Source organism: Rattus norvegicus, chromosome 14 (assembly GCF_021556685.1).
Source record: "Rattus norvegicus strain SHRSP/BbbUtx chromosome 14, alternate assembly SHRSP_T2T, whole genome shotgun sequence".
Lineage (NCBI taxonomy): Eukaryota > Metazoa > Chordata > Mammalia > Rodentia > Muridae > Rattus > Rattus norvegicus.
Window position 1 is genome coordinate 7,697,469 of NC_141547.1, and position 16,837 is coordinate 7,714,305.

Genomic DNA, 16,837 nt, shown 5'->3' on the forward strand with positions numbered 1-16,837 from the left:
ATGTGTCTGTGCATGTGTGTGTGTGGTATGTGTGCATGTGTATGTGCATGTGTGTGTGCATGTGTATGGTGTGTGAATGTGTGTGCATGTGTGTGTGTGCATGTGTGAATGTGGTGTGTGTGTGTGAATGTGTGTGTGTGCACAGGTGTGTGTGTGTGTGTCTGTGTTTTCTCATTTTGTATTTTATGATTTGGGGGAAAGAAAAATGAAACTTTTTATTTTCTGCTCTACCTAAAGGTTTGGCCAGTTCATTTCTTCTACTTTGCCCACCTTTGCTGTCTGTGAGAAATTCGTGGTTATGGAAATCATTAATGAAGGGAAACCTGACTCTGGTGAGTTGGCCAAGGAAATCATCTGCTAATTGTTCACCATCATGGCACAAGCCAGGCTGAGCTCCACATGAGAATACATGACTTCCCCCTATGTCACAGTTCTTGGCTTTTATTGATTATGTTTCTCTTGTATCAAATCTATGTAGTATGCAGAAGTGTAGTGTGGCCTCAAAAATTGTAAAGTGTATGAAATCTTTCCTGATCGTAGGTTATGGTGAGCATTAATAGTGTAATGGAGATCATGTCTGTGTTACTCATATCATTTCCCTGGTAAGTATTGAGCAGTCAGTGAGAGAAACACCTGTTTACTGGGATCTTTCTATGTAAGTCCCATGAAAGGAATCTCCTAGGTCATGAGATCCCGTGTCTGTGAGTCAGCAATTCTTTAGCTTGTCTGCTGTCCTAAGACATACCTGTATTTTTAAGCCATGTATGTTTTTGGCTGCATGTTTGGAAAGCACTGAGGGACCTGTGTTTTCATTCCTAGTTTACACAGTTCTCCTCTCCATGCCTGCATGCTACATGTCTGGATATTGAAGCATTCTGGGAAAGCATCTGTCACAGAGGGCTTCCCTGTCTTCTCACTGCTCATGTGGCATTGCTGGTGTCATGCACCACAGATAGAGATGATTTCAGGTCGAGGCTTTGTGTTGGTGACCCACACATACGTCTTCAGTGCATGCTGGGAAGGGCCTTGAGCATCCGTGGGTCTTGGTACGTGAGGGTGTGGTAGAACTGACTCCCCACCGACACTGAGAGACTTCGCTGTTGGGCATTACCGATGTTGTTGCCCTGTCGAACACTCAGAAAGGCTACTGTGTGATGTTTAGAGCTTACAACCTACAGAAGAGAAGGGCTGTATACTTCTCCAATAAGAGAAGATGGTGTGACCTCAACTTTGAAAGGACAGACAAGAGACTGGCACCCTGAAGGTCTACAGCCTGTATTAATGACAGACTCAGGACCAGAGCACACAGACCCTGCCTAATTCTCTATTGCCAGTTCTTTTGAAATCACCTTGATCTTCCTTTGGTGGAAAAGTATTAGCAGAACTATGACGAGATGGACGGACAGCACTGGTTAGCCAGTCTCACAACAGCACTGAGCTGTGCTTACTGCTCCCTCAGGGAGGGAGGGAAGAAAGGGCCACTCAAAAACATAACCGAAGAGAAATTACCTAAGATCGTGACCAAGGTAGCTCAAACCAACCTATGTTCTGAGGGCTTTTAACATAAAGACCGGTACAGTATATTCTGATTATTGTTCCCCTCCCCCACCCACTCCCAAACCCTCCCCACCTTCCCACTCACCCAGACCCACACCCATCCTCTCTCTCAGAATACAAACAAGCATCTAAAATAGTATAGTGGGGAAAGATAAAGTAAAAACAAACCAATGTGGACAAAACAAACAAAATAAAAAAAAAAAATGCCAGAGAAAAAGAATGAACACAGAAAGCTGCTAAGCCACACACATTCACATGCACAGAAAACACATAAACAAGATCGGAAACCAGGACAGCTGAGCAAAGGATGTGGAAAGGAAAAAGAAAGCAATACCCAAAGCATTATGAAACCAAAGGTAAAAACCCTCCAGAAACACCGTTACTGTGGAGTTCGTTTTGTGCTGCCCCTCTCCTGTTGGGTGTGTTGCCCCTCTCCCGTTGGGTGTGCTGCCCCTGTCCTGTTGGGTGTGCTGCCCCTCTCCTGTTGGGTGTGCTGCCCCTCTCCTGTTGGGTGTGCTGCCCCTCTCCTGTTGGGTGTGCTGCCCCTGTCCTGTTGGGTGTGCTGCCCCTGTCCTGTTGGGTGTGCTGCCCCTCTCCTGTTGGGTGTGCTGCCCCTCTCCTGTTGGGTGTCTCCTGTTGGGTGTGCTGCCCCTCTCCTGTTGGGTGTCTCCTGTTGGGTGTGCTGCCCCTCTCCTGTTGGGTGTGCTGCCCCTCTCCCGTTGGGTGTGCTGCCCCTCTCCTGTTGGGTGTGCTGCCCCTCTCCTGTTGGGTGTGCTGCCCCTCTCCCGTTGGGTGTGCTGCCCCTCTCCTGTTGGGTGTGCTGCCCCTCTCCTGTTGGGTGTCTCCTGTTGGGTGTGCTGCCCCTCTCCTGTTGGGTGTGCTGCCCCTCTCCTGTTGGGTGTCTCCTGTTGTGTAGCGCCTTCCCTTACGTGCGGTTGTGTCCTCGGTCACACTCCCTTTGCAGGTGGTTATCAGCTAGAGGTAGCCTCTGGATTGGGGTGGGGGTTGGGTGTACTTCTCACTGCTGGGACCCCGTGTGTTCTAGACCTGTGTATGCCGCCGCCACCTCTGAGTTCACATGTGTGTCAGTCCTGTTGTTTCTAGGAGGCCTTGTTTGCTTGGTGTCCTCCGTCCCTCTGACTCTCACAGTCTCTCTGCTGCCTCCTCCCCAGAGTTCCCTGAACCCTGAGGATTAGGAAATGTTGCTTAGGACTAAATGTTTCCAGGCCCACCATTCATTGTGAATCTACATGTGTTCCCATCGACTGCAGGAGGAAACTTCTCTGACGGTGGCTGAGCAGAATACCATAGCACACAGTAGTATTTGGTTTTCCCCTGGCTTCATGGCCTGTCTGGCTTCAGGGCTGTGGTCACCTGAGCATGTTGAGCATGTTGAGCATGTTGAGCATGTTGAGCATGTTGAGCATGGGTTCCGTCTCACCGAGTGCGCCTTGACCCAGTCAGATGGTGGTTGGTTACTTTTACAGCTTTCTGCACCAGAGCGTGCGGTGGGCAGTAACCATCATAGATCACGGCGTTTGTGTCGTGCTTGGTGTTTACCTTCCTCCTACCCCACGGTCAGTGGGGGCAAAGGCTCAAGACAGGTATCAATTGGTTGCTCCATGTCAGTGAGTATGTATATGTGTGTGCTGATAGGGCCTTCCCAGAAGTATGTGGAGAGCAGCCAGTGTCTTGGCAATTGGTTAGTGTCTTAGGGCTTCTATTCCTGCACAAACATCATGACCAAGAAGCAAGTCGGGGAGGAAAGGGTTTATTCAGCTTACACTTCCACATCGCTGTTCATCACTAAAGGAAGTCAGGACTGGAACTCAGACAGAGCAGGAACTTGGAGGCAGAAGCTGATGCAGAGGCCATGGAGGGATGTTACTTACTGGCTTGCTTCCCCTTGAAGCATTGTAAGGAATAAAGCAATATATTCACTTTGGGGATGATCTCACTTTGTATCTTTGGCTGGGATTAAAGGCGTGCACCGCTATACCCAGCTGAAGGCATTTGTTTGCAGTAGGTATCTCTCAAGCTGTTCCGGACCTCACTATACAGATGGGACTGGCCTTGAACTCACAGAGATCTGCCTGCTTCTGCCTCCAGAGTGTTAGTGACCACAGTCAGCTAAGTCCACATTTTAAAGTTTAGAGTAGTCTGCGAGACAAAGAAGTAGACACGTAACTCCACAGTAAGTTCAGGCTCAGCCTCGATGCTAGCAGAAGCAGACGTGTGGGTGGGGCCCAGGCACACAGCATGCCTGGCACTGTGGGCTAGTGATGCCCACACTCTGGGCTCCCGGACACTCCACTGAGAACCTCGGAGCCAGTCCTGCTCTGGTTCTGTCCAGGTCCTTTTATACGGGCTTTGCCGCTGTCCTGAGGTCTACAATCCTGACTTTGCCTTCTTTCTGTATTGCATTTGTTGAGTAAACTAATGATTCCTCTCTTCAACCTTTAAAGTCTAGTTTCAACACCAAGCATAGCTCTCATCTCAGAGAGACCAAGAAGAAGTTTATTCTTGAGTCAGTATTGAGTGACCATGGCTTGGGGACCTGGGTTCAGGTTGCCTCAGATAACAAATTTCATGAAGTTTACAGAACAGAGTAAGCCAAGATTTTCAAATGCATGGGGAGACGCATGCACGGGTGGACACATGCACAGGTAGAAGAATGCACAGGCAGACGCATGGTGCAGCAGGAGACATTGGTAGGGAAACGTCTACAGTCAGGTCAGATGTCAGCTGGAAGGTTCTCTGAACTATGGCTGGTGAAAGCCACCCAGCTGTGTGCTGAGCTGCTTCCTTTCAGAAGGTTTCGCCATTCGGTCTCCAAGACCTTAGTTCAGACCCAGAAGTGAGTGAAGAGCTTCGCGCAGCCTAAGGCTGCCTGGGTCTGGGTGTGCCGCATTCCAAGTCTTCACAGCATGTATTGAGAGTTCCGCTGCGTATGTCGAAGCTTTAGGATAGGTGTTGCCTGTTCTAGGACCGTGAGTTCCCAGCGCTGCGTCTGTCTGTGTCCATGAAGAAAGAGGAGGTTACCAACCCCTGGGAAGCTTCTCTGGGAGCCATTGTTTTCATTCGTAGTTTTCACTGATGGCTTCCTCTTCCTGAGGAAGAGGGGAGAATATTAAACATGAAAGAGGACTAAAGCCTTCATTGTCACAACTCTTGCTAACATTGGAGGGTCCTAAAGAGGAATTATTTACCTGGTTCATTCTCTTTTCTGCTGTAGTGGAAAGCCATTCTGAAGAAAGTGTTTTCAAGGGGATGTCAGGGTACAGACCTGGTGTTTATCTGTCACCTCTGGGTGTCTAATGTGTTTGTTTCCTTTCAGGAGCAGAAGAGGAGTTTGGAGGTCTTGTGTCTGCTAACCTTATACTTCTGAGGAACAGACTTCTAGACATCTTGCTAAAGCTAGTTTATACGTCCAAAGAAAAGACAAACATAAACTTACAGTAAGTGAAGCCTTTTTAGAATTGGTAGTCCTGGCCAAGCAGTAGTGGTGGATACCTTTCACCTCAGCAGTCAGGAGGTAAAGACAGGGGGATCTCTATGTGTTCAAAACCAGCCAGGGCTATATAGTGAGACCCTGGAGGGAGAGGGGGAGAGGGAAGGAGAGAGCACGTGCTCCACTAGTCCTGTATGCTGCCACTTCCTGTCAAACAGGATGGGCTGACTTGAACCCTGAAACTCATAGTACCTCAAGACTGAGGCTCAGTCGTATTTTTCCAATATGAAATGTGAGCTCTCCTGAAACTATTCCGTTGACGCCATCTGTCTTTGAACAGGGCTTGTGAAGAGCTGGTCAGGACGCTGGGTTTCGACTGGATCATGATGTTCATGGAAGAACACTTGCATCCCACCACAGTCACGGCCGCCATGAGGATTCTCGTTGTCCTGCTGAGTAACCAGTCCATTCTCATCAAATTTAAAGAGGGACTCAGTGGCGGGGGCTGGCTGGAGCAGACAGACTCCGTCCTGACAAACAAGATCGGAACTGTGTTAGGTAAGAGACCTCAGGAGCTCTCGCTGTTTAAAATAAGCTGCTGTTCTCTGCATTCAAATCCTGTGTACTCCATAGCCATTAGGAGTTGTGAGTTTTAGTAACAGTAAAAAGAAAAACTTAGTCTTCCAGATTCAAGCTAACACTGGAGAGTTTTAAGATGTAGAACTGATTATGCTTTGATTGTAACGTACAGCCTTCTTGACCTTTAACTCAATAATTTCAAGTGACAGGCACTGCCCAGTAGGAGGGACCAGGTCTTTTCCTTCCTGTGTCAGTAACTACCCATTTGCCACGTGACTGGGTGGGGCGTAAGTGTACTAGTTCATCCACCTCTCACAGACTAAAAGGCAAAGAAAGTGAGTAACACAGCTGGGAGGTGTCAGAATCTGAGCCCCATTGACTCAGATGTGGCAACATACTAAGTCACATGATCGTTGTGATTTAGAAATGAGATGTTGGGTGCACAAGCGTGGTAGATTGCTGTACAAATTTTTTTTTTTCAATTCGGTCACACTGAGGAATTGATTAAGATACCTATACTTGGGTGCTGGAGAGATGGCTCAGCAGTTAAGAGCACTGACTGCTCTTCCAGAGGTCCTGAGTTCAATTCCCAGCAACCACATGGTGGCTCACAACCATCTGTAATGGGATCTGATGCCCTCTTCTGGTGTGTCTGAGGACAGCTACAGTGTACATAAAATAAATACATTTTAAATTTAAATACATACTTAAAAGCAACCTAGACATAAAATTGTTCCTATTAAATAATCGTCATTCTTGTCCTCACACAGCACTAGAAAATGTGTCTCCACTTGGAATTTTAACAGCTTCAGAGGGAAGTCAGTCACTGGAGCCCTGGCTGACATTCACTCTGCAGTGAACCCTGCCCGAGGGATGGGGTGGCCAAAGGCCGGGCTTGGGTTGTAGGCAGAAGCTCATGTGTGCTTGGGGATTCCAGTGGAGACTAGGATGGTGGACGTGTGCATGTTCTTGGCCATAGCAGTGGCTCCTCCTAGTGATCTCCTGGTAAAGCTTCAGAGGCCATTGGGTGACCCACGCAGTGGTTGGGACCACAGCCATAGTGAGCCTGGATCTGCTTTTGCCACGGTTGGCAGCCTCTGACACAGTACAAGGAAGTAATAGTTTCTTCCTGTAATCTTTAACATGAATTCATACATAATTTAAGCGCAACACATTTAATGGTTTTCTGGGGTTTTGTTGTTGTTGTTTTAGTTTTTTAGGACAAATGAGATGTATTAATTGCATTTTACCGAGTACATTTCAAAATGTGCCATCTTCTGTTAGACTCTCCATTCAGCTCCATTAACTCTTGGAAACCTGAGCGTGGAGATGTTAGCGCTCTTTTGGATCAAGATCCCTCTCCTAAGGAACAGGGCTTGTTTCACCAGGAGAAGCATTCGTAGACTTGTATCTGGCTCTCCCTGCATTCTGTCAGAACCTGTATCCTAATGGGCAGCCACATTAGAGATGGGGTCTGCTGTGAGCAAGCAGCCAGCCAGCTTTGCTTGTGTGCGTCCTGGACAGACATGTCCGTCCCACAGTTGGGAACTTTGTTGCTAACTCTCTTCCCGACTCTCTTCTCCAGGATTCAATGTGGGCAGGAGTGCCGGAGGGAGATCCACGGTCAGGGAGATTAACCGGGATGCCTGCCATTTTCCTGGGTTCCTGGTTCTTCAGTCTTTCCTCCCTAAGCACACAAATGTCCCTGCCCTCTATTTTCTCCTTATGGCCTTGTTTCTGCAACAGCCAGTGAGCGAGCTGCCCGAGAACCTGCAGGTCAGTGTGCCTGTCACCAACAGCCGATGTAAGCAGGGCTGCCAGGTAGGAATTACCTAGTAAGGCATCACTGTAAAACTTAAGACTCTGTTGCTTCTGACGTTTAAAGTTTGATATGAGACTTTAAAAACTGAACATTTGCTAGGTAATTGCCCTAAAAAGACTCGCTTTTGTTTTGCTTCTTCTCTTGTGGTTGTTCTGTCTGATGGTCTGTGCACATGGACCTTGGTGACAGTAACAACGGAATAAAGGGTTGTAATGTGACTGTACCTAGGAATATGATTTCACTTTCAGATCATTAAAAATGAAGGGAGGGTCGGGGAGACACTGAGCCTGCAAGGTGCTTGATGTGTAAGCTTGAGGAGCTGGGTTTAGATCCCCAGATCCCAAGTGAGAAGACATTGTGGCTGCACACCCTGTGGGTGACCCCTGGAGCTCATGACTGTGTTAGCCAAATTAATGAACTTCAGGGGCAATGACAAGACTTTGTCTCAAAGCATAAAAATGAAGGCCGTAGAGTGGTCAAGGAGAGGCACCAGGGGTCAACCTTGGGTCTCCACACACATGGCTTATCGTGTATGCTCGCACGTATTTGCAGGCACAAACACACACACACACACACACACACACACACACACACACACACGCACGCACTATCAGTGAGTAAGTTTAAGTTCCAATTTGAAAACTTTTAATTACTTAATGACTAAATACCATCATGTTTTCAGGAAACCAGCAATGATTTGAGTTGTCCTTGAAGACTATTAAATTTGTCTAAATGTAGCTTGCGCCTGTAGCTTCATAAAGACTTTAGCCTTTAAATTCAAATTTGCTCCCATCCAACGCCACATGACATGCAAAGCACTGTCAATATTTGAGCAAACATTTTCCATGAAGTCCTGAGCCGTGCCGTTACAGTAACTCAAGGTAGACTCGCTTAGCAGGACGCGCTCCCCGGTGCTCATGACTGGCACAGTAGTCATAAGTGTGACGTAAACTACCCTCAGGACGTCTTACTTTGCCAAATCTTACTTGTCAGTAACATAAGTGCGAGTCGCTGCTGAGTTTGGAAAGTGAATGAATTGTGCTCCTCACAAGTTGTTGCTTGAGACGGACCGTCACATCTATAATTTCATATTTCGCTACTGCATGTGGAGGTTGTGGCCATATTTTGTATTGAAAAAATTAAAAAAAAAAAAAAAAGGCTGGGGGTTGGGGATTTAGCTCAGTGGTAGAGCGCTTGCCTAGCAAGTGCAAGGCCCTGGGTTCGGTCCCCAGCTCCGAAAAAAAGAAAAAAGAAAAAAAAAGGCTGAAGTGAAGCAGGATGATTGCTGGTGCAAAACAAAATGACCAAGTTCTGACAGAGAATGGAGGGTTGGGACTGACCTGTTTGTCATTACTCAGGGAGGGAGGGAGGGAGCGTAACTCTAAAGACATTCTAGGACATTGGATTTCTAAGGATCTCCTCTAGAAAAGGTGCAGGCAGTGACCGTCTGCTGCTCTCTGATCCACAGTTTGACCTGGACTCTATCTGGACGTTTATCTTCGGCGTCCCGGCCTCCAGCGGGACGGTGGTGTCCTCCATCCACAACGTGTGCACCGAGTCTGCTTTCCTGCTGCTCGGGATGCTACGAAGTATGCTGAACTCGGTGAGCTGTGCAGGGCGAGCCTGCGTGCGAGCTGCCTGTCCCCAGACCGTGTTCCTCATCGTTTACTGGGGCCACCTATCCCCCTTCCCTGCAGACCCCACCCTGTCTCCTTAGCTGTGATGTAAGGACAGAGAGTAAGACCACAGGTTAGATGCTAAGGGTGTGGCTCGGTGGCAGACTATTCCCCCCCACCACGTGTGAGCTGGGGTCTCACACTCGGCTCTTATGAGACCTGAAACCTCAGACTCCGGAAGCCAGAGTTCGCTCCTGGTATTCTGGACAGGCTAACAGCTTCTTTGTGCTTCTGTTTCCCAAGTGTAGACGTCTGGTGGTAACAGTGTTTACCTCATAGTGCTGTGAGGATTTAAAATTTATTTTTTAAAGATTGATTGATTGATTGATTGATTGATTGATTGATTATATATAAGCACACTGTAACTGTCTTCAGACACTCCAGAAGAGGGCATCAGATCCCATTACAGATGGTTGTGAGCCACCTGTGCTCACTGGGATTTGAACTCAGGACCTCTGGAAGAGCAGTCAGTGCTCCTAACCACTGAACCACCTCTCCAGCCCCCGAAAATACTTTAAAGCATATCATAAGTACTAACTAATATCACCAACATTAGATATATTCAGTAGATACACATATGTAATCATGGTATCGTCTATAAATTATATAATTACACATTGAGATTCTAAAACTACCCTCATTTAGGTGACAAACACCAGCAGACAAATGTTAACTTTTTCACATCTTCTTATGTTGAACTTAGAGATGAATTAGAAGTGACAGCTGCTGCCCCTCACCCCACCCCAGTTGGTCCAGTGAAAGATGACGTAGCTCACGAACGGCCTAGCACTGTGTGTCAGGAGAGAGGCTGACCTAGATCCCTGGACTTATATGATCTGACGGCTGTAATTTTAATTCACACTGTTGTTTCTACCTTCTGAAAACAAAACATTGCTATTAAATGAGTCCCCTTAGGGTGCCCTGGGGGAGGTCTCACATTCTCACTGCTCCATAAACAAATGTAAAGGAAGACGCCCCTGTCGGAGCACGTTTCCGTTTTTCAAATGCTTACACGTGCGTCTTTCCTGCTCACGTTCAGTGCTTACGAGGGCTGGTACTGGTGCTGCACTGCGCTGTAATGCAGGGCTGTAGGGAGAGCACAACTCTGAATGTTTTATCTAATACCCGTTTTCTGATAGGATGCACTGTGGGGGTGCTAGCCAGGTTTCTAAGGGTGTGGCTGAATTTCTGGCTGTTAGGTTTGTTAACATGTGTGTGCACACATCTTTGCTCATGTATGATTTATAGTTTTCACCGTCCACGAGCCCAGCTTCGGTGCTCCTGGAAGTGTCGCTGGGTTAACGCGGCCGTTCTCTCTTGCCCCTGTGACCAGCCCTGGCAGTCAGAAGAGGAGGGTTCGTGGCTGCGAGAGTACCCGGTGACCCTGATGCAGTTTTTTCGGTACCTGTACCACAACGTCCCAGACCTCGCCTCCATGTGGCTGAGCCCCGACTTCCTGTGTGCCTTAGCAGCCACCGTCTTCCCCTTCAACATCCGCCCGTACTCAGAGATGGTAAGGCGAGGGAGAGGATGGCCATGCCAGTCAGGCTGGGTCTAGTGCGCTCTGGTGGAGAGCACACCTTTGTTTTCCTAAGCTCCTGACCTGTTTGTCCCTTTGTGTCCCACCTCTCTGTCACCGCTGTGAAGGCTCCCCACTACTCACTCCTTCTGCTTTCTTTCAGAGCCTGAGCTCTGCCCTGCTATCCTCCTCCTCCCTTGTCCGTGCTCTCTCTCCTTCTGATAGCCCGAGCCAGATAGCCGCTCTTACAGACCTTGCCCACAAGGTGGTGGCTGTGTCCTTAAAAAATTCTGGTAACAGTACTGTGGCCAAATCTAGCTGCTTTCTTTTTTACTTTGAAAAGTAGATGTTCGTTTTTAACAAGTGGCCCATGGCATTGACTTTCTTCGTAAATGGTAAAACGAATGTGATTCGTTCTGCTATGCTTTTCTTACCTCGCAAATGTTAACAGGGAAACCTTAGGCTGTGGTCAGACACAGCATAGACACTTCTGTCCTCTCACACAGGCCCAGAGGCATAGCTCTTGATTCCTGCTCCTAGCATGTGTTGCAGGGTCTGAAGTAAACATCCTTCTTCATACTGGTTTTTCTATTTATATAAATACAGAGCGCTCATTCCAGGCTTGTAAAGAGATGAGAGAGAGAGAGAGAGAGAGAGAGAGAGAGAGAGAGAGAGAGAGAGAGAAAAGAAACCTCAACCCTCCGGGATCACCATTACACTATATTCTGTGACCTGTGACATTGGCTTTTCAGTAGCCAAACTTCAGATGTGTAGACGGTCACCCTCGTGCTACCAGTTCATTTCTCTGAAGTGTTTATAACCCACATGAGGCTGATGTATACTCACGGTCAGTCAGAGTGGCACGGCATAGCACCGGATGGCTACCTTGAAAGCAGTTTACAGCCATGAGCTCAGAGCAGATAGCGGGCTTCCGATGGCCCAGCCACAGTTTTGATCTGTTTTGTATTTTAGCTCCTGTACGTACGGTGGAGGTGCTACGTAAACTCTGATGTGATTCTGCCTGCTCCCTTCCCGTAGGTGACAGATCTGGATGATGAGGTTGGGTCTCCAGCAGAAGAGTTTAAAGCGTTCGCGGCAGACACGGGGATGAACAGGAGCCAGTCAGAGTACTGCAATGTGGGCACCAAGACCTATCTGACCAATCACCCAGCCAAGAAGTTCGTCTTCGACTTCATGCGAGTCTTGATCATTGACAACCTCTGCCTTACCCCGGCCAGCAAGCAGACGCCGCTGATTGACCTGTTGTTGGAGGTGAGGGCAAGGCTGGAGGTGGGTAGGCAGCGCTTGCCTGCGTGCCCTTGTAATGAGATCGTTCACCGCCGATTATGTTCTGCGCAGAACACTTTTAGGCTTCCAGTTCTTCCGGGTGACGTGCAGGCAGGGCACGCGAGGGTGCACGGTTTCTAATGTTACTCGCGTGTTGGACCCTCTCTGTTCTGCTTTTTTCATTCTCTCAAACATGCTTCCCCTTCAGTCCTTTATCACCCTGTTTTCCTAGGGCAGACTTTTCCAGTAAGGGTCAAATGGTACTTCAGGTTTGTGTCACAGTTCTTCACCTGTGCCATTGCGCTGTGAACAGAGCTAGGGAAGACACAGGGCACAATGAGTATAGCTCTGCTCCCATAGAGCATTGTCTTCAAAACAGACACAGGCTACGTTCAGCGCATAGGCAGGAGTGTGCATATGCCGGCCCTCCCTGTGCGGTACTCTTCCCCATGTCCTAACTTCAAGGAGTCCCACTCATTCGCCACCTCCCCCATTACTGCCCCAGTGTGGCTTACAAACCTTGCCAAAAGGCAGCAGGGCTCCTGTACGTCACTTTCTGTGGTAGATGATAGGAGTCAGCGGCACTGGCGAAGAGAGACTCCAGCTCAGGTGTCATCATGGCTGGCTGAAGAGGTGAACATTCCCTGACAACTGCTTTCCAATGTTCATCTAGAGCTGGGCATGCTGCTCTGTGGGAGACTGCACAAGGCTGTGGCTCTGATTCTAAACAGCGGTGTCAAATGACCAAGACGAGAAAATATTCACCTATTGACATCACTAAAGAAAATAGATCAAGAAAGAGAATCAAAGTGACTCATCTTTGGCTGGTTCTTCTGGCCCAGAGCATGTACAAGGTGCCAAAGAGCCCTTGTGTGCAGCATGGGAGTCCAATGTGTGGGGGCCACTCTCTTCAGAGGGAGGATGGGACAAGTGCTCAACTCTACAAACAAGCGGTCCCCTGCTCCCTCTAGTGGCCAGTGCAGTTATGCACCCTCAAAGCATGGAAGGTGTTTTTCACTGCTGTGAGAAACATCTCAGTTTGCCCAATTAAAAGAATTAACAGAATCAGGGAGCATTTTAACCAGGCAGAAAGAGTAATGTGTCAGCAGAAAGCCATGTGCTTACTTGGCAGAACTTGTTCCTTCGGAAGCGTTGGGGAGTTCAAGGCTCGAGCTGGAGCTTGCCATGGCGCTCAGTGGGGGAGCCTCATGGCCATCAGTGACAGAGCTCAGTGAAGGAGCCTAGCAAGAGAGCTCCATGGTGTGGGGTTCCATGATGGACAGACCAGGCAGCTGGAGAAGGGAGACACTCAGCACCTCAGTATCCAGGGTTAAACAGGAAACAGCTGTGAAAACTACAGTCACGAGATGTCTTCAGTAGATTACATTCAGAGACAAGTGGGCCTGGTGTGGCAGTCCTTAAGCTTCTCTGAACACTAACAGCTAGTTAACTAGTCATGAGTAACTTACAGTTAGTCATGAATAACCTGTGGACTCCTCCTTCACTTACCCATGTCAGCTCCAATGTGCTCTCGACATGGGTATGTGCAGTCATGGCCCTTTCGGACCAGAGAGCTGAAGGTGAGAACTGCAGTTCAGGAACAACCGGAGTGTCAGATTGAAGCCCCAGACAGACATTAAGATTTATTTTATTTATTTATTTTATTTATTTAGAGTACACTGTAGCTGTCCTCAGACATACCAGAAGAGGGCATCGGATCCCATTACAGATGGTTGTGAGCCACCATGTGGTTGCTGGGATTTGAACTCAGGTCCTCTGGAAGAGCAGTCAGTGCTCTTAACCATTGAGCCATCTCTCCGGCTCAGTGGTTAAACTCTTTAAAGCCATAGATAAATTTTCATGTGTCTTTTTGTCTACTGCCACAGGTGGCAGAGTCCCTTGGTACCTTGGTATGTTAAATACTTAAGTCTAACCACATTCCTGTCAGACAGGGAGATTTGGCACCGTTTTAACCAGAAAGGTTGGAATTTGTTTTTTAAAAATAGAGATGGAGAGATTGCTTAGGCCCCACACAAATGCTCTGCACACATAATGTAAATAAAAAAGTCTCTCAAAAAGAACTTTCTACTTAAGGAACTGCACACACACACACACACACACACACACACACACACACACACATTAAAAAGCACGATTCTTCTGGTTGTGAAGCCTATCCTGAGGGGCTTCAGGAGCAGAGCTGTCTTCCGCTTCCCAGCATGAGGGGGTCCTCGTGCTCTCTTTAGTCTTATCGTGGCTCTGCGGTAGAGAACAGCTGTGTTGATTACATCCGATGAAAGGGCACATGGGTTTGTTTTCTTTAGCAGTCTCTAAAATTACGATTCATAGAGACTGTCTAGTGTGCCCATGAGGCCGCTGTTCATACAGAGCGTCTGACTGTGTCGGTGACGCCCCTGTTTATAGCGAGCATGACGCTGAGGCCCCGACCATACACAGTGTTCTGAGTTACTGCTGAGGCCTGCTGCAGGCCTGAGTGAGGCCTTAAGAGAAGAGAGTGGAACTTTCAGTAAGAAATACTTGGGTGGGATCTGCTCTGTTTGTTATGGAAGCGTGTCCTTCTGAAACTCCATTCCTTCTTTGTAAGGGAGCCCTCAGGTTGTTGTGAGGGTCACATGTGTGCAAGTTACCCAGTAATTCTGAAGAGTCTCATGTGTAAGGTCGCAACTGTGTGACCTTGTCAAACTCTATCCCTACTCTACTGTTCATCCATCTGGACAGGGATCTAGCCATCGAACCATCTCTGATAAGTACAGTGAGACTTAAACAAGACAGCACAGGTAATAGTTAGAACACAGTCCCAGCTTCTGAGACATACAGAGAAAGCCAAGTGGCCTGGCGTAAGAGTATCTAGTGATGGTTCTCGAGTCCTCAGCTGTTGCCACCCAGATGCTCCTGATAGAGGAGATGGACTTGCTACAGGTCAGACTGAGAGGGGTGGGGGATGGGAGGGAGCATGGGCGTGAAAGCCAACAGCTCAGCTCAGGTTGGTCATGAACATTTCCTTTGTTCTATATGGCGTCATTATTTTTAGATGACAAAAGATGGCAGGGGGTTCTATCAAGACTCCTGACACTGTTCTGAGAAGAAGGAAGGGCATCTTGTTCATAGTCTTACTTGAGCAGACAGCCTTAGAATAACGGCATATAGGGACGTGTGACCATGGCCTGTCTGGTCCCTGGAACATCCTAAGAGTCCCACACCTGCAACTAAAAGCTGAGAACCTTAGGGGACAAGAACTGGGTAGTTTCATTAAAATTTCCTTGCAGTTGGGCAAGTGGCCATGTTATCCAAAGGCTTGAGCAAAATCGAAGGTGACCCAGGAGTAGCACTGCCCACTCCATGTATGTAACAGCTCTGGGGACTGCAGTCCTCCTGAATCCCAGCCAACCTGCGGTGGTTAGGGACACAAGCATTAGTGAGTGGGCCTACCCAGAGTTCTGTCGTCGACTAAACAGGGAGAGGCAGAACTTAGAAACTTAGTGCGTTTCCAAGAACAACCCAAGGCTCCTTTACAGAGAAGGACTAGAGCTTCAGAGGAACAAGCAGAGCAGAGCCAACCCCAAGCATTTCTTCTATCAGAACTTACTGCTGCTAAAAGGGGTTTCTAGTTCCAGAAGGACTTGTGGAAGGATTTAGGCCTCTGATACTTCAGGGTGACGATGCAATCCACATTTGTTACTGGCCTTAGTTGCCTGGTTCAAATGGTCTTCCTGGGAGACACAGCAGCCTAACTTTGAAAGAACTTAAGATCTTGGGAACGTGGACACCACTGTGACCTTTAAAATAATTCCTTAGTGTGTTCTTATGTGCCGGCTCCAGGGCCTTGCTGCAGACATTTATGTCATTAACTGGCAAACGCCGCTTTGAAATAGGTAACATCCGAATTTTAGAGACGGGGTGTGAATGTTGGTTATTGTCAGCTTGACACAAACTGGAGACATTTTGGAGGAGACGCTCACCACAGGTGGCACTGTGGGCCCCTGGACAGGTGGTCCTGGGCTGTGTGAGAAAGCGGCTGAGCAGTGAGGAGCGGTGAGGTGGTCAGAAGCAGTCGGAGGGCTGTGCTTTCCTGTTGTCTGCAAAGCCCCAGCAGCACACCTGCCTCCACCTACATACACGAGAACGTAGTGACGGTTGGAATTGTCTGCTGCGTGGCAAAGGCTGGCATTTCAGAAGGACAGCAAAGGGATTCTCGCTCTTTGCCAAGTCTTGAAAGTTAGGTGCCTGGGTTGTTCCTCTGAAAGACCAACAGAACTCAGCTGTCAGCCTGAGTTCAGCATATGGAGTAGGTGTCAGCCGATGTCAGCCCGTAGCTCAACTGTGTCCTAAGGTTTTGCTCAGGATGAACAGTCCAGCCGCACGCAGCTCACTGTGCACAAACCACACTGCTCACAGGCAGCTGCAGGAGCGTCCTCATTGGCCCCTCGCAGACGGGAACAAACACAACTCTTAGTTCCTGCATCTCAACGCGTGCAAAGCTCAGCACTGAACTGGGCCTTAATTAGACTTTGCTTTGAGTGTCTCATCCCCATTGAGGACTCTTGGCTACTGTATTTGAGTTTTTACTTTACTTTAATGGCTCTATGGCTTATTTTATATATGTTTCCTTATAAACTGCTGAAATCAGATATAATGGTAAATACCAAATATTTTCCACATATTATTGTTGCAGTAAATATTATTTGGGGGGGTTACTTCACTTAGACCATATAGTTCTCAAATAAAAGATGCAAAAACCTTAATATTTATAGTAAGCCGTAAAGCACTAGAGCAGGGCAGATCTCAACCCTCTGTGCCATTTTTTGTCTACTCCCTGTCAATCACCCTGGGGTATCACTTGCCACGTTCAGCTTGGGCCACTCCTACTCCAACAGACCAGCCATCATGGCCATGCACTCAGTCTACCTACCCCATGGTGATAGTAA

At 48.0% G+C, this 16,837-nt stretch overlaps 1 protein-coding gene across 15 annotated transcripts in view; it reads left to right on the forward strand.

Moving 5' to 3' along the window:
- Nucleotides 1-16,837, forward strand: part of Wdfy3 (WD repeat and FYVE domain containing 3) — a 230,675-nt gene that overhangs the window by 158,497 nt on the left and 55,341 nt on the right. For 10 of the 15 annotated variants that reach the window (XM_087582838.1, XM_087582844.1, XM_087582840.1 and 7 more), the window contains 7 exon segments: nt 238-332; nt 4,895-5,015; nt 5,349-5,566; nt 7,173-7,408; nt 8,878-9,012; nt 10,419-10,598; nt 11,643-11,876. In XM_087582838.1, the coding sequence (XP_087438964.1) occupies nt 238-332; nt 4,895-5,015; nt 5,349-5,566; nt 7,173-7,408; nt 8,878-9,012; nt 10,419-10,598; nt 11,643-11,876 (1,219 nt within the window). 15 annotated transcript variants of the gene reach the window in all.